At 40.6% G+C, this 17,724-nt stretch overlaps 1 protein-coding gene across 2 annotated transcripts in view; it reads left to right on the top strand.

Moving 5' to 3' along the window:
* Positions 1-17,724, top strand: part of ccdc50a (coiled-coil domain containing 50a) — a 167,988-nt gene that overhangs the window by 55,639 nt on the left and 94,625 nt on the right. For both annotated transcript variants that reach the window (XM_051922248.1, XM_051922250.1), the window contains exon 2: positions 12,755-12,817. In XM_051922248.1, coding sequence (XP_051778208.1) covers positions 12,755-12,817 — 63 coding nt within the window. The remainder of the gene's footprint in view (positions 1-12,754; positions 12,818-17,724) is intronic.

Below are 17,724 nucleotides of genomic sequence, written 5' to 3'. Positions count from 1 at the left end.
GAGTTCTTAAGTTTTTTTCTGTGAATAAATGTTGATTTCAAGCCTGATTAATGTAGGCATTTAGTAATAAACACATTTACCTTAATGTCTTTAGTTGTGTATAACTTTGCCTCATTTAACAATTAATTATTTTTGGAAAAGGTCTATATTGATTCTGGTTTTCATTTTAAAACCCATCACCTTTTCCTAATCAAAGAGTGGACTGTCCTGCCTATGTGTGTATGAAGAACAACAACATTTATTTCTTTAGCACATTTTCATACAAACGATGTAGCTCAAAATGCTTTACCAACTGTTGAAGGAGTAATTAAATGAAAAGATACACAAAATTAGCTAAAAAAAAAAATAATGCATAGATAGCATGCAAAAAATAATGTTCACTTACATAAGATAGATAGTTAAGAGAAATAGTTTTTAAATGTAGAAATAATTTTTATTTTATTGTAGTCTAAATAATGGTCCGGTGATAAGGTTAGGTTACCAGGATGGACAGAAAATACACACAAAAAAAATGTCCAGCTAAAATGAAGATCAAAAACAGAATCTGTAGGGGTTCAAGGCCAAAAGACCACCCAGCCCCCACTGGGCATTCTACCTAACATGCATGTTATTAACACATTCTTTGAGATGTTTTAATGCAGTGGGTATCATAACAGGTTGGGATATATTCTTTCATTTAAACATTCAAACATCATGGACGGCTGCATATGAACCATGAAGATAATTAAAGATTAATAAAGATTGGACATTTATTAAAGAGTATGGTAATTCCATGCATATGTAGTTTATGAAGGGTAGAATTAAACTTTTACACTTTTTTAATTTGGTCTTTTTGTGTGTTTCTGACTTTTTTTAAAATGGTCTACTGTGTTAGCCTGGGATCTCTGTTGGTAAAGTATTTTTAATTTTTGGTGCATAATAGCAGAAAGCTACCTCACCACTTCTATTATGATTGACTCTTGGAATAATAAACAGACTGCTGTTAGAAGATTTAAGGTCTGGAGTCTGAAGTGGTACGTAGTTAAACAGCCAGCCAAACTCTGTTCATAGAATACAGGCTGGTCAGACTATAGCATCTTATCCTCATTGTTTAATTAATATCATCAAATATAGACGTATATTGGCATAATAATAATAATAATACATTTTATTTATATAGTGCCTTTCACATGCTCAAGGTGCTTATTTAAACAGCAGGATATATGTAACATTTGATATAAATATTTCCTGTATAGTACAGTAAACAGATAAATGCAAGATATGCATTAAATAGATTAAAATACAATAAACCAGAGTAAAATACTAAATTCAATATTAAAAAGGAAAGCCTGATCAAGTAACATACTTTGTGATATAACAAATGCATAAATTATCCTGAGCATCAGAACAAAGAGGTAAACTGAAAGAAGGGGCAAAATATTAGGTTAAGTTAAAATCCTTCTTGAACAGATGAGTTTTAAGTTTTTTTTTGAAAGAATGAAAAGAATCAACTGATCTAATTAATTATGAATTGCATTGAATAGCTAATGCTTTCTTAAGTACTGTAAGAAATTAAGCAGTTCTTATGGAGCTCATTTGCCAAGAAAAACCCTGTTCTACTGCATTAACAATAACACAGTCGACCCTTAAACACATACGCATTAAACAAAAGGCAGAGTAAAGAGTGGGGACGCAATAATTTCTCACAAGAAGCATTGATACGGTCCTTGGTTCTCTGTAAAGATCTTTTACCTATTTTCTGCTCCCTATAAAGGTTTTGTACAAAACAGGCTGTTTATGATACAGTAACAGAAAGTGATGCTGTGATATAAGCTTTTACTTGGGAAAATGGTATAAAAGATTGCCAGAAACTGCGCTTTCTAACATTTTTATGTGGTTTCTTTACCAGTGTCCCGTTTCCAGGGATAGATATTAATGGTTACAATTGGGTGCCATTTTAAGGCAGTTGGCTTGGCCTGGGTAAAAATATCGATTCTTAAAGTCTCAGAATTGGTCCTGTGAATTTCTGCCCTGCTCAATTACTATATGTAGGTTTTTGGTTATCTTCGTTTTTTGGCATCCTATCCAGTAGGTTGCGGTAATGCATCTGTTAAATCATTCTACAGAAAAAGCACTTTACCACTTTGCATAAAATGTGTGTCCTCTTTAACTAAAATCAGCGACTTAGACGCTTAAATTAGATGTGTGGACGTACTACATATAATATAGGCATATACGATGACTGGTTCTTTTTATTTTATATTCTAATCATTCAATGCTGCTGTCAATAAACATCAACTCTAGATCCTCATTTTAAAATGGTTTCTTTTTTTCTGAGGACTGACAGGACACGTTTTCAAGACTGATTAACGTGACTGCTACAAGTGAGCAACTGTAGAATTATAGAACGACAAGAGTCTTCCCACAGTATCTTTAATTTCAATTAATTCAAGATTATTTTAAATGACCAAAAGGGGAATAAATTTGGTTAACAGTTTAGTTGAAGAATGTCTACATGGACATTCATAACACAGAAATAAGTTATTGAATAACATTTATTATATAAGAAGCAATATTTGATTATTTTATATATTATTTGCAAGATAATATAGATGTTTTATAAAGTGGATGCTTTTGCATTGTATTAAAACAAGGAGGTGCCTCCCTCCCCCCCAAATGTGTGTGTGAACTCTGATGTGGCAATACAAGTCAAGTCAGGTTAGGTCAGGTCAGGTTGGGGAGCATGTACTGGTACAGCGTGTTGCCACACCCACCACACAACGAAACATTTCAGTATCCTGGTTGGCAACCCCCCCAGGCAAACACAAGGTCCATTCCCCTTCCGGAATGACCATATATCTGCCGCAGCCAGGTGTTACATGGGTGTCCCCTTGGCCTGGTGCAGCCACTCAGGTTCTCAACAATGAGGATCCTGAGAGCCGGATCATCCTCTGGGAATTGTGCCACTTGGCCGTAGTGCTGTAACTGATGCTCCCTCAAAATGCAGGTAATGTGCCTCATTTGGGATTCCATGAGCAACCACTCATTCAACACAAAGTCGTGGTACCCAAGGATTCTTCAAAGAGACACAGTACCAAAAGAGACCAGTCTTCGTCTCAAGTAACTGGATAGCGTCCATGTCTTGCAAGTCTAAAGACTGGGACCTTCGTCCTTTTGCAGAGATATCGAGAGCACCACACACCCCTTTCCAGTGACCTCATAACCCCCCATGCTCTCCCAGTCCTTCTACTGTCTTCATTGTATGAGTCACCAGAGACATTAATGTCCCTGCCGAGGTAAGCAAGGTCGACATTCTCTCCCCAGACGGGCACACTGACGATAGGTTTGCCTAAGAGGTCTTTAAAGGCCTTGATCTTGGTTTTTATCTTGGACACTCAGAAGCCCAGATGATCTGAATCCTTGCTCATTCTCTGCAGAGCCCAGATCAAAGCCTTCATTGACTTTGCAAAGTCAAAATCAGTGAAACATTCTTCACCCATAGATGCTCCACAGCTGCTGGACCCCATAACCCTGCCCAACACCCTGTCCATGCAAGCATTGAACAGAGTAGGAGCAAGAACATACCCCTGACGAAGCCCAGAATCAACTGAGGAAAAACGCATAGGGGTTGCCTTCACTCTGCACAACACTCACAGTACCAGTGTACAGGCTAACCATGACATCCAGCAGCTTTGGGAGTATCTCGCCAAGTCTTAGGATGTCCCAAAGAGGATAACCCTAGAAATGACCTTATCTGGCACTGAGAGCAGTGTTTTTCCCCTGCAGTTGCCACAATCCAGGCAGTAACACTTCCCTTTCCAGATAGGGATGACAAGTCCTGTTTTCCAGTCACCTGGGATGACACCCATCTCCCAAACGGAAACAAAGATTGCTTGCAATTCCAGGAGGACAGCCTTACCTCCAGCCTGGAGAAGTTCATCCTGGATACCACAGATCCCTGCAGCCTTTCCTGCCCTCAGCTGGTTCACTACCTATGCATTCTCACAAGGATTGGGTGGTTTTCAGCAAATTGTAGAATCAGCTTCAAGAACTGGGAACCCAGAGATGTCCAACATCCTAGCTGGAGGATCAGCTTTTAACAGATGCTCAGAGTAGCCAGCCCAGCGTGTCACAATTGCAGCATCATCCGTAAAGACTGTTCCATCACCCACCCTAACGGCGACTTTCCAAGGAACAGATTTGGATGTGTATAATGCTTTGATTCCTCTCTAAACAGGACATTGGTCGTTAGACCCACAGATGGTATGCCACTTGCTCACAGATTCCTCTAACAAACTCCTCCTTATCTGTCCTCAGAGCCCTTGCAATTGTCCTTCTCGGTTCTGGTACATTTCAGAGTTGCCATTAAGTCGTGCATTGCAACTCCCCTTGATGATATGCAGGGTGCTGTGTGAGATGAAACATCTCTTTCTGGGAACACTGGCAATACCAATTCAGCCCTCAGCAATCTTCAGGGTCTTGTCACGGAAGGTCTCCCACATCACATTAGGATCAGCAGTCACACCCAAGTCTTCAAGTTCCTCGCAAAACCATGCAAACTCATTAGAAACAGCCTGATCTTCGAGTCTGGCCAGGTCCAACCTCATTCTCCTAGTAGATCGTAGCCTGCTTGACCTAAGCTGGATCTTCACAGTAGCAACAAGTCTGTGGTCAGAATTCACAAACTGGGCAGTTCTGTAGACTCTGCAGTGTTGTGGGACCCTCCAGCATCTGTTTACAAGGATGTGATCAATTTCCTTCATCACACCACCGATATTGGAGTACCAAGTCCAACGATGTGGCTCAGGGCGCTGGAACCAGGATCGAGCAATCTGTAGCCCCTGACATTTTGTAGAATCAAGGAACATGGAGTGACTTTCATCATGTTTGCCAGACCCATGAGGACTGACACAATCCTCATAACCAGCCCTGTCAGTGCCATTGATTGCATTGAAGTCACCTATGACCAGAGGAGTCTAACCTTGTGGGCATCCATCAACCACTAAGCCAAATTGCAAATAAAATCTCTCCCTCACTGAGACAGCTCTAACTGCAGTTGGAACATACACTCGGACAACAGACAAGGCCCCCAGAGGATGATACATGTTACCTACATTATGTGGCAATGCATGTTATTTACATTATGGTGAATTTTAAAAGATTGGAGTGCTGTGAAAAAGTTTTTTTTTTTAAGGAATCCCTGTGCTGTTGTTTAAACTGTTGTGATCTGGTGATTTATGCCAAAAGTAGAAAAACTTTAAATTTTTTTGTGTTTTAGGATGGCTTACTTAAGCCAACTCTGGTTTCAGTGCACTTTAAGTAAATAAAGGATGTATTCTGTAGCATCTTGACATAAGTATTTTGAAAATTACTAACCTAAACCTTAAACTTCAATTGCCAATTATGAAGTGTTTTGACTGTGAAAATATTTTTGAACTATTGCTCAGTATAGTCAGTATAAAGTAGCAGCAAGTTGACATATATTTTAATTACTCCAACTATAGATTGTTAAAAATGGCAACCATATTTTCAGTTTTGGAAACCAAAATTTGATGCTTGATTGCAAAGTCTGGCAATCGCTTTAAAAGTTAGTGATGAGCCCTGCCATATGTATTGTGGGCTTTTAACCTGTGAAAAACAACTCGTGAGCCAAGAAAAAGGTTTGGAGACCGTCCCTGTATATTGCCCTAAGACAATATATGAAAAAAAGAGATCAAAGTCTTTAAATTGCAAGAACATTTGACAGTTGTACTTTGGGAAAATGGTGGATTTATACAAAGAGGATTATGGGAACAGGAAATAGTTGGCGTTAGGAACAGGAACTGGAAGTAACGTCATTGAGGTGAGCCGGAAGTGATGCGATCTGGAAGAGCCGGAAGTGATGTCATTGAGGATGGCCAGAATTGACGTTGTCGTGGCCATTTTTATACCCGGAAGTGGAGGCAATTATTTTTCTTCTGGTTTTCTGTGGAAAGAAGAGATCCAGGTAAGTACCACCTGACCAACTCATAGTTCGCGATAGTTCACTCACCTTTAGGCTCTTTGACTGCCTCCTAATTGCACGTGTGTGACAGTATATAATATATAACTCAAGCAGCGATTCCTAATGAAAGCATAGGGGCCTACCATAAAGCTGTGGCATTTAACCAAGTATTTTATTACACAATATGGGCTTTCTCTTGGGAAATAAAGTGAATTGAATTAATTTCTAATAGTTCAGTGTAGGAATCCTCCAATCAGGTTTTTTGAGGCCAATACTGATCACCGATTTCATGTTTCTTGATCGGCTAGTTCCATTTTTTTTTTTTTAAATAAATCATTTTTTTTTTATTTTCACTAATTTTCTGTATAACCAGACACAAACAGAAGTTTTATGTAAATTTTATTAAGGTGTATTTGTAATTAAACTGTAGACCACAGTAGTTAATTTTATCAATTTTTTTTAACAAAATGAAATTTTGGGGTACAAGACAGGAACTCACACATCACATTATACCAGGAGTGGGGTACTTGTACTGATGGATCCCCAAGAAATACAGCAAAACTCAGAGCAAGATGAGTCTCTGGTGTAGCCACGAGATGTGTTGCTGAGGATGGTACCCTCAGATGACCCAGAGTGTTTCCTATTCTGCTTTAATGTATGCTTTATTGATGCCCTGGGACAGGGGAGCCTGGACAGCTATTTTAGCGCCATTTTTAACTGGAGAAAACCTCAAAGCCATTGTAGCAGTTGAGGCTTTTGTCCACCTCTTGAACCCTCAGGTACCACTCTGAACTCGAGGTAAAGTATAAATACTATTTATTTTATAAATATACTGTGCACAAAGCACCCTATACACCACACTCATATACAATAAACTCTTCTATAATAATCACAAATCCTCCTCGCCCAGACACTTTGCCACCCTACCTCCCAGCTCAGCTCAGTGTACTGGGCTTCCCACAGTCCTTTTATAGCCCCTGACCCGGAAGTGGTTCCTGGCACAACCCAAAAGTCCGTTTCCTTCCAGGTCAGGGCAAACAGTCCTCTTCTTCATCCCGGGAGCACGTTGTTTCCTCCAGTCACGTTACTGTGACGCACTCCCGGGTTATAGGGCACGCAAGAGCCCACTAGCCCCCCTACAGCGACTCCCGGTGGTCCCCAAGGTATCCAGCAGGGCTGTGTATAGAAACTACAAAGTCCATGAGGCCCTGCTGGAACTCGGGGCACCATCATGCTGTCCGGAGGGCTCCTCCTAGCGGCCTGGGGGTGGCGACCGGAGTCTGTAGCCGGTCGTCCATCACACCATACAGAATCTTCCTCCCAAAAGGCTCGATCATTATGACTACCTGAAGCAACAGATCTTCCTCCATACGGCTGTGAGCCCAGTGGTCAAGGGTCACCAGTTTCAGTTCTGGCAGATTGATCCGGATCACCCTGTATGAGGACACATCCAGGGCTTAGTGGACCTGATTCAAAGCTGGATCAGCGGAGACCCTTTGAAGCGCATCGTAGAGAAACTCGCTATTGATGCGGTCCTGTCAGAGATAGACAAGAGCCTTTGTGATGAATGCTACAGAATGATATCCACTCGCTGCTGGCTCTGACCCGCAGACTAGAGGGTTCACAAGTCACCTGGAGACAATGGGGCTACCCAGGTTTGACCCTAATTTTGATCCAGTCAGCACAGACTTTCAGGGTCACCAGTAACATGACTAGAAGACGCCAGAGTGTGAACACCATAGTACAGACGAAACACAGCTGCTTTCGCTGAGATCAACTGGGACATCTGGCTCGGGAGTGTCACCTCCCATCTGCGCGAACAATGGCTGTCGGTCTGGCCCAGGTATGCAGCTTGCAAGTTTTCTCCCAAAATGTTAGAGGACAGTTTTAAGGTCTCTATTATGTTGGCCGGTTGGGAATTCTTTGCGCTGTTGGACTCTTGGTAGTGATCTCTGTGTAGTCCGCTGTAACTTACTCTGGCAGACCCCTTATAAGGCCATGGGCAAAGTGAACATCCACTGGGTCCATGGGGATGTTAAAAAAAAAAGCAAGACTATATTACTCCCTCTGAAATTTAAAGGGAAGAACTTTAAGGTTTGGACTGCCATGTCTGACACCTCGCCCTGGGCACTCCTAATAGAAAAAATGAATGCCCTCTTCCCATGGGTCATGGCCACCTGCAGAGCACCTATCTCCATGGTGGATAGAGAGGGGCTCACCGCAGACAATGTCAGTCAAGGAAACAGGTTTGAACTTGAACTGGAGTAGTCCAGTGAGCTGGGGGACGAATCCTCAAGTGAAGGCCCAGGACAGCTGGGAAACTTTTCTACTCCGTTACACGCTCCAACAGCCTCCCCAAACTGAACACTCAATACAGACCCAGAAGAAAACGAAATAGCAGTGGGAGGCAAATACGATTCTGCATCAAACAGAGGAAGTCGAGACTGTCGTCCAGGCGGAGTTTGCTCGCCTACAACAAGCCGATAACATCTTGGACTTTGCATTCAGACAAGCCTACGTCACAAATGACTCTTACTATCTGGAGAGAGAGGACCCGAATTTTAAAACACATTTTTTACATTAAGGGTGGTTTTTTGTTTTGGGGGATTTCTGATTGTATGGGCGATGGACATATCAAGCAGTTGGTAGTTCCAAGTGAGCATAGGGAGAAAGTTTTAAAAATTGCTCACAGTCACATTTTGGGGAGTCACCTCGGCGAGGAAAATATATGAAGGAACTTATTTTGATATAAGCTGGGATGTGGAGCAATTTTGTAAGGCCTGTCCTGACTGCCAAATAGTGTCCGCTCACAGACCCGCCAGGGAACCACTTGTGCCGATACCTATTTTAGGCGTCACGTTTGAGAGGGTGGGATTAGATGTTATTGGCCCACTTCCCAGAAGTAAAAGTGGCTTTCAGTATATGCTTGTGTTAATCGATTATGCTACAAGATACCTAGAAGTAGCAGTGTTGCGATGGGATTGCAAAAGCGCTCTCGGATATGTTCACACATATTGGTATCCCTCACGGGACTCTCACTGATCAGGGCACACCCTTTATGTCTCGCATCATGAAGCAGCTTTGCAAAAGTTTCGGAATTAAGCAGTTACACTCCACGGTTTATCATCCACAGACGAAAGGCCTAACTGAACGATTTAATAAAACCCTAAAACACGATTCAGCGGGTAGCCCATGACGATCCAACTACTTGGGACACTATTGTACCTTTCCTCCAGTTTGCTGTTTGGGAAGCCCCGCAAGCAGCAATTGGGATGAGCCCTTTCAAACTATTATTTGGCCAGCGAACGCACGGGGTTTTCAACATTTTTCAGGAAGAATGGATGGGGACTCTCGTGGCAACCCCTGGGGGGAGGTTTGTCAATCGAGTTGTTTTGCTACAAGACCAGATTGCCAAATTGCCTCCTTTTGTGGTAGAACATAAGCAGCGCAAGCAGGAGGTACAGTAATGTAATTATGACGGGATGAGTAAACTCTTGAGAGTTTAAGAAGGGGTATTGTATGCTGGTGTTGATCCTGTCCGATCCACATAAATTTCGGGCCGAATGGCAAGGGCCGGCAGTGATAGAAGAGCGTATGTCCCCAGTGAATTATAATTTCAGAATTCCTGGGTGGCGGAAACCCATATAAATTTTGCATATTAATCTTTTAAAGGAGTGGTACAGCCATAGTGGTCCCTCCGACTGAGGTCACTGTTGGGGATGATTTAACTGACACCCAAAAGACGGAATTGCTATTGCTGATCAAAGGGAACTCGGTCGTGTTTTTGGCAACACCTGGCAGGATGACGATTGCAGAACACAAGATTGTCACTCCACCCGGTGTTACCATACAAGTGCCCCCGTATCGCCTAACCGAGGCAACAAGGAAAGTGATACACATGGAAGTCCAACAGATGCTCCAATTAGGCATTATTCGTCTGAGCAAAAGCAAATGGTGAAGCCCAATTGTACTTATCTTAAAGTCCGATGGTTTGGTTCTGTATTGATTTTAGACGTTTGAATGAGATTTCCAAGTTTGATGCATACGCGATGCCATGTGTGGATGAGCTGTTAGAAAAGCCCATACAGGCTTAATATATCTCCACCATTGATCTCACAAAGGGTTATTGGCAGGTCCCCTTGGAGGAGTGTAGTTGTGAGAAAACCGCGTTCGCCGCTCCAGACTTATTGTTTGAATTTATGGGTACTCCCTTTTGGTCTCAATGGCATACTGCTGACCTTTCACCGAATGATGGACCAGATCCTGTGTCACCATTCCACGTATGCGGGTGCCTGTCTTGACGATGTGGTCATTTTCAGTAATGACTAGGAATCTCCTCTCGTCTGCCTTCGGGTGGTGTTTGACAGTTTACGGCTGGTGGGGTTGATAGCCAACCCTAAGAAGTGCAAGCTGGGTATGTCAGAAACCCACTTTCTGGGATATTCCGTAGGGAAGGGGTTGCTCAACCCTCAAATGGACAAGGTGGGGGAGGTGCTCGCATATCCCCGTCCCGAAACACAGAGGCAGGTTCGTACCTTCCTCGGGCTCGTTGGGTTTTACAGGTGGTTCATTCCCAATTTTGCAGATCAGGCCCACCCCCCTTACGAACTTGACAAAGGGCAGAAAGAATCGTAGTGTTGTCTGGACCGATGCCTGTGAGAGAGCTTTTGCGGACCTAAAAGTCTCTTTATCATCATTCCCAGTTTTGTGCAGTCCTGACTTTTTGAAGGAATTTATTCTGTAAACAGATGCTAGCGCTTTCGTTTTAGGAGCGGTGCTCCACAATGTTTTGATGGGAAACTGCACCCCATCACGTTTCTCAGCAGAAAGCTACTGCCCTGGGAAAATAATTACTCTAACAATTGAAAAGGAGTGCTTGGCGATTAAGTGGGCAGTGGAAACCCTCTGTTACTATCTCTGGGGACAACGGTTTACCCTGGTCATTGACCATGCCCCACTACAATGGCTGTACAAACAGAAGGATATGAATGCCCGGCTCACTTAGTTTACAGACGTTTGCTTTTGATGTTTGCCACCGTCCCGGGGCTGCACACACCAATGCAGACGTTCTCTTCCATCTGGCTGAGCCCAGCTTGTATGGTCTTTTTGCCCACACCAGTGGACAAAGGTAAGAGGGGAGATGTAAGGTTTCTAAACACTTTTAGGGCTCCCCTCAATGGGACAACATACCAAAGAGCGTCCCGAAGCTCAATCACTGACTGCGTCTGTGGAAGACAGCCTATTGGTTGCGGGCAACCACAGGCTCCTAGCGCTGTAGCAGCTTGCTGCAAAAACAAATCTGAAAAGATTGCGGTCGCGCTATGAGCACCTGCCGTTGATAGGTGATTCAAGGAACATAACTGCAGGGAACAGTATTACTTGGCCACTAACCTGGCCACGCCCCTGCCTGATTGCTGTGACTGTGTATAGGAGAGTGGTAGATCCCGCTACAGTAAATAACCATGCTGTTCCTGTTTCAAGTAGAATAAAGTTGGTTTTGCTAAAGTACTGAGACTCAGCCTTGTGGGGTGCAATACAGGGACTCACACGTCAAATGGTACCAGGAGTGGGGTCCTTGTACCGATGGATCCCCAAGAAATACAGCAAAACCCAGAACAAGATTAGGCTCTGGCAGCCACCGCTGCCTTGGCATGGCCACAAGATATATATTAATGTGTGAGTCACTGTCTTACATCCCAAAACACGAGGCTGAGTCTCAGTACTTTAGCAAAACCAACCTTATTCAGCTTGAAACAGGAACAACAGCATGGTTATTTATTGTAGTCGGATCTACCACGCTACTATTCCCTGACACAGCAGTCAGACAGGGTCACCTAGTCTTGCAGGGCCAGAATACATGACAGGATATAGCTACAGCACTGTAACATGCCATATATACGTGGACCATGATGCTTATCTAAACTGTATTTGCTGCTGTTATGCCTTTGTAGTGATGCAGTAGTGAAAATGACAAACAATGTAATTGCAGACAGAAGCACTTCCCAAATGCATAAAGTCAAGTAGCTGCAGTTTTCTACTTGTATGTCTGTCTCTTCTGTTGCTGCAGTGTTCACAATATACAAAATTATTACGCTTCAGTTACCTTGTGGTACTGTGGTCCTGGATAGATAACGGCCATTTAACACTGTATTTTTCTTACATCATCAGGTTTTTTTGCTCTTTTTCTTTTGCTCTCTCAGCGGTTTAAAGTACATTGTTTGGAGGAATTGAGGGTGGGTGTGTTAGGAAGATGCAAATATTCCAAAATCCAAAGTACTTCTGGTCCCAGGCATTATGGATTATGGATGCTCAATCTGTACTGCATTTATAGACTGTACTCCCAGCAACTTGCTGAATGGGGTGTTGCTGAATCCATAGGTTGCAGAGTGCATTTGTACATTCACATGCTATGGTAAAGTCAGGATCTTGTTTATGTTGCTCACATATCTTTTTGCATTGTCCTGATCATCATGATGCCAAACAGGATTGCAAAATGGTAGGATAAACCCAAAATGAAAGACCATTCCTTTGAATGTAAAACCTAAAGTAGTAAAGTGCAGGTGAACAGAATTTATTTAATTAAGGGGAAAAGTCATGCTAGTTTATTTTGATGACTGATATTATTATTAAACTGATTCTATCATTTTTGGGGCCAGGAAATGTTCAAAAATGTTTTCCATAAATTCATTACATGAAAGGATTTTCAAGAATTGCATTTGATACTGTCATGGATGTTTGTTTTAGTGCAGTCAAAAGATTCCTTGACCTAATCTGTTTTGTTTCTTATTTCAGTGTGTCGAGACTTTGCAGTCCTAGAAGATCACACACTTGCCCACAACCTACAGGAGCAAGAAAGTAAGTTGTGTAATGTGTGTTAAATACTTTCCAGAGTTGCTGTAAACATATATAGAGAATAGTATGTGGTGATAACAGCTCTAAACACTTGTATGCATTCTGTTGTGTGCTGCTTTGTTTTTGGCAACATAAGGTTAATTCCAGATGGAACAAATGTGAAAGGTATTGAAATACGTATTACTCTGGAAATAAGCAGGCAATACATTTTTATTTTCATTGTTGTCTCTTTATGATTTAGCTACAGAGGCATGACAAGCAGGACAGGCAATTGCCTTGGCCCCGAATTGTGAGGGGGCTCCTGACAGTCTCCATTTACACAGATATTCATTGCAAAAACAAATCTGCTGGAACCCCTCTTAAAGCATAGCATCAACACACATCAATGACACAGGTAGAAACCAAGAAGATAGCTTGTTCCTTGTTACTGTTCTCTTTAACTTGGAAATGAATATGAGATGCTGTTGGTTTGCCTGCCTTCAGTTTTGTAGAGACTGGTATGCCTCTGAAGCTGCATTTCAAAAGCTCAAACCTTTGGAGTAAGGTTTGCTATTTGCATGCATTTATCATATGTGTAATCCAACTTGGTGGGATCTTGGATAACAGTCCACATATTGCTGCACATATTGCAGTTTTGTTTTTGTTTTTTTTTTTTTGTTTTTTTAGGATAAAACACTTTTATAGAGAGCTTAACCATTCCACAGCACTATGCAAAACTAAATCCCAATTTAAAATTAACTTCATCCAAAATTTGCAACAACTGTTGATACAGAAGTCTTAAGTAATTGTAGTTCACAAAATCAACAACATTGTCCAAAAATACTTTCAAATTTCTCTGTTTTAGAACCAAAAAGTTATTGCAGTAATTATACAGTATTTGGCAAACATTTTTTTAATGATAATTCCATGTTACCATCCAGGTATTGAAAGGAAGAAGACTATGGGGAAATCAGTTTTCTTTAACAGCACATTCTTTGTTTATGTCATCATTTGATAGACAAGTTATTAAAGAAGTTTAAGACAGACATGACTGTGAAATTTTTTTACCCCATTAGCTTGATCACTCCATAAACTGTTGACAGTTTGCATTAAAGCAGGTATTAATGATTAGCAAATGGTAGTAGTATATCATAAAGAGCCCACTTTACACAAAGATGAGAATTTTAGCTTAGCTTATTACAGGTTAGCAGGCAATACATATCACCAACAACAATGGAGATTTCAGTGGTCCACAGAGTTACAAAGGAATTTCAGGGTTAACAAGTTAATAATTAAACAATATTCCAGATTATATACAAACTGGTAAAGTGCTAAATCACTGGTAATTTACCTAAGCAAAAGCAGGTCTTACCACCGAATTCAGTTAGAGATGCTCAAAGAAGATTTGGACAGTGAGTGATTAACGTCCAAACATCCAAAAACATTTCTTGTCACAATCAACATCAAGATGTATGAATCAATGGTCAGAAAAAGGCTGTGTAAATCTTGTCTACATAAGTTGTTTGTGCCAAACTAGTAAATGCCAAGTGTTAAACCTGGAGTTGTACTTCATTTTTCTTCCCCTGGAAGTTACATTTATTTTTAGTTTATGTTGAAAAACTAGTAGCAGGCTGCACTTATTCTATGGTTTTTATTAATTGAGATCAGCTTAATTTCTTCATAACATTTCAGATTTTTAAACATTCACATACAATTAATTGCAATGCATACAGTGCCAATTGGATCCACCTCAGTGTTAGCCTGTAGCTTATTTACACAGGCTGGTAAAACACAGAACAAAGCTTACTGTTGCTAATGAAAAATGATCAATTGCTCTAATACAGTGCCTTACCTCTTTCATTCTACCTTTTTCGTTCTGAATTTGTGCTCCTCCTAGCACTCAAGAGTTATCATAGTTGCCAAACACTTATGCCTCTGGAGCTGATGCTACTGAGTAGAACCACCTTCTTAAATGAAATGAGAGAGACCTTTTACAGGCCCAGTCTGTAAACATTTATTTACGTTCAGTGATTTTGATCTTGAGATAGAGGAGCATTTTTTACAGTTACCATATTAAGGCTTCAGACACTATTCTGAACATCCAACAAATCTGACACCGCAGAGGACCTTATTTATTAAAATTTAATATGTCTTGGGAGAAACACCAAAGTAGATTTTCACTTTGCATTACTGTCTATGGCAAACAAATTTTTTTACACACCTCCAGTTATACTTGGGTACTATATCTGTTGATGGTACTTTAAACTTTTACAAACCTTCAGCCCCTTCTTCACCCAGTTATACTATATCAAAATATTTGAAAATGTATTTTAGATATGTCAGTCATCAGTTTGTCATTTTAACTTGCTTTGGAAAAGGCATCTGAGATACAGTATCTGAAAATACACAAAAGATATGCTGAAGTAGAATTATCAGGTATCTGTAGTTGATTTTTAAGATTTTTTATAAATATAATTTTGTGATGTCCTCAAATGCATTTTGATTTATGTGTAAATATAATCTTATGCAGTTATCTCCTACAAATTCAGGTTTTCACTCTTTCGCAAGTTACCTTTTGCCCTTCCTTTGGCCTTGCATTCGAAACATTTTGCACAAAGCCAAAATATTTTCTTTAGAGGTAAATCTGTAACTGCATGTATAATTAGCAGATAAAATCAAAATATTTTGCATCAGAAGATACTGAAAAATATCAGAACTCAGTTGGGTTATTATGCCACTTAGATAGGTCACTTAGATCTATTATCAAATTCAAAGACTGTGAGTGTTTTCTCTATAAGAACATTTCCATAATCCTGTTTAGCATGTTAGTGGTTCAGACAAAAATTTGTTGAGTGGATGCAGTGGATTCAGAAAGTATTCACTTTCAGAAAGTATTCAGAAATTATTTACTGTGCAACACTTTGTGTTGTAGATTTAACCTTGAGTGGAAAATTTGGCGTCGGTTTATACTCCGTAACCCATAATGACAAAGTGAAAACATGTTTTCAGAAGTTTTTGCAAATTTATTAAAAATCAAAACCTGAAATCTCTCTTAATTATCAGATCCTTTGTTGTAGCACTCCAGATTTTGGCCAAGTGCATACTATTTGCTTTAATTATCCTTGATGTGTCTAGAACTTGATTGGAGTCCCCCTGTGGCAAACTGAATTGATTGGACATAGAAAAGCAACAACAACAACAACAACATTTATTTATATAGCACATTTTCATACAAAAAGTAGCTCAAAGTGCTTTACATAATGAAGAAAAGAAGAATAAAAGACAAATAAGAAATTAAAATAAGACAACCTTAGTTAACATAAAAAGGAGTAAGGTCCGATGGCCAGGGTGGACAGAAAAAACAAAAAAAAACTCCAGAAGGCTGGAGAAAAAAATAAAATCTGTAGGGGTTCCAGGCCACGAGACCGCCCAGTCCCCTTTGGGCATTCTACCTAACATAAATGAAATAGTCCTCTTTGTAGTTAGGGATCTCACGGAGTCACTTGATGCTGATGGTTATACAGACTTCTGGCTTTTAATCCATCCATCATTGTTGGAACATCATGGTGCTTTGGGTAGATGGTGGTGGCACAAGCCACCACCAATAGGACACCGGAAAAGGAAACAGAAGAGAGAGTAGGGGTTAGTACAAATTTTGAATGAATAGTTATTATAATGAATTGGATATACAGAGTGTCAGGAGTAAATTACAGTGAAGTTATGAGAAGGCCATGTTAAAGTAATGTGTTTTCAGTAGTTTTTTAAAGTGCTCCACTGTATTAGCCTGGCGAATTCCTACTGGCAGGCTATTCCAGATTTTAGGTGCATAACAGCAGAAGGCCGCCTCACCACTTCTTTTAAGTTTTGCTCTTGGAATTCTAAGGAGACACTCATTTGAGGATCTGAGGTTGCGATTTGGAATATAAGGTGTCAGACATTCCGATATATAAGACGGGGCGAGATTATTTAAAGCTTTATAAACCATAAGCAGAATTTCAAAGTCAATTCTGAATGACACAGGTAACCAGTGCAGTGACATCAAAACTGGAGAAATGTGTTCGGATTTTCTTTTCCTGGTAAGGATTCTAGCAGCTGCATTCTGCACTAACTGCAAACGATTGATGTCTTTTTTGGGTAGTCCTGAGAGGAGTGCATTACAGTAATCTAGCCGACTAAAGACAAACGCATGAACTAATTTCTCTGCATCTTTCGATGATATAAGAGGTCTAACTTTTGCTATGTTCCTTAGGTGAAAAAATGCTGTCCTAGTGATTTTATTAATATGCGATTTAAAATTCAGATTACAATCAACGGTTACCCCTAAGCTTTTTACCTCCGATTTGACTTTTAATCCTAATGCATCCAGTTTATTTCTAATAGCCTCATTGTATCCATTATTGCCAATCACTAAGATTTCGGTTTTTTCTTTATTTAATTTGAGAAAGTTACTATTCATCCATTCTGAGATACAGGTTAGACATTGTGTTAGCGAATCAAGAGATTTGGGGTCATCAGGTGCTATTGATAAATACAGCTGTGTGTCATCAGCATAGCTGTGGTAGCTCACGTTATGTCCCGAGATAATCTGACCTAATGGAAGCATGTAGATTGAGAAGAGCAGCGGACCCAGGATAGAGCCTTGTGGAACACCATATAGAATATCATGTGTCTTTGAGTTATAATTACCACAACTAACAAAGAATTTTCTCCCTGCCAGGTAGGATTCAAACCAGTTTAAGACACTGCCAGAGAGGCCCACCCATTGACTAAGGCGATTCTTAAGAATATTATGATCAATAGTGTCAAATGCGGCACTCAAATCTAAGAGGATGAGAACAGATAAATGGCCTCTGTCTGCATTTACCCGCAAGTCATTTACTACTTTAACGAGTGCAGTTTCTGTGCTGTGATTTGTTCTAAAACCTGACTGA

The sequence above is a fragment of the Erpetoichthys calabaricus genome, chromosome 2 (genome assembly GCF_900747795.2).
Source record: "Erpetoichthys calabaricus chromosome 2, fErpCal1.3, whole genome shotgun sequence".
Lineage (NCBI taxonomy): Eukaryota > Metazoa > Chordata > Cladistia > Polypteriformes > Polypteridae > Erpetoichthys > Erpetoichthys calabaricus.
The sequence above is the reverse complement of the archived record's forward strand: the minus strand, read 5'-3'. Positions and strand labels throughout refer to the sequence as shown.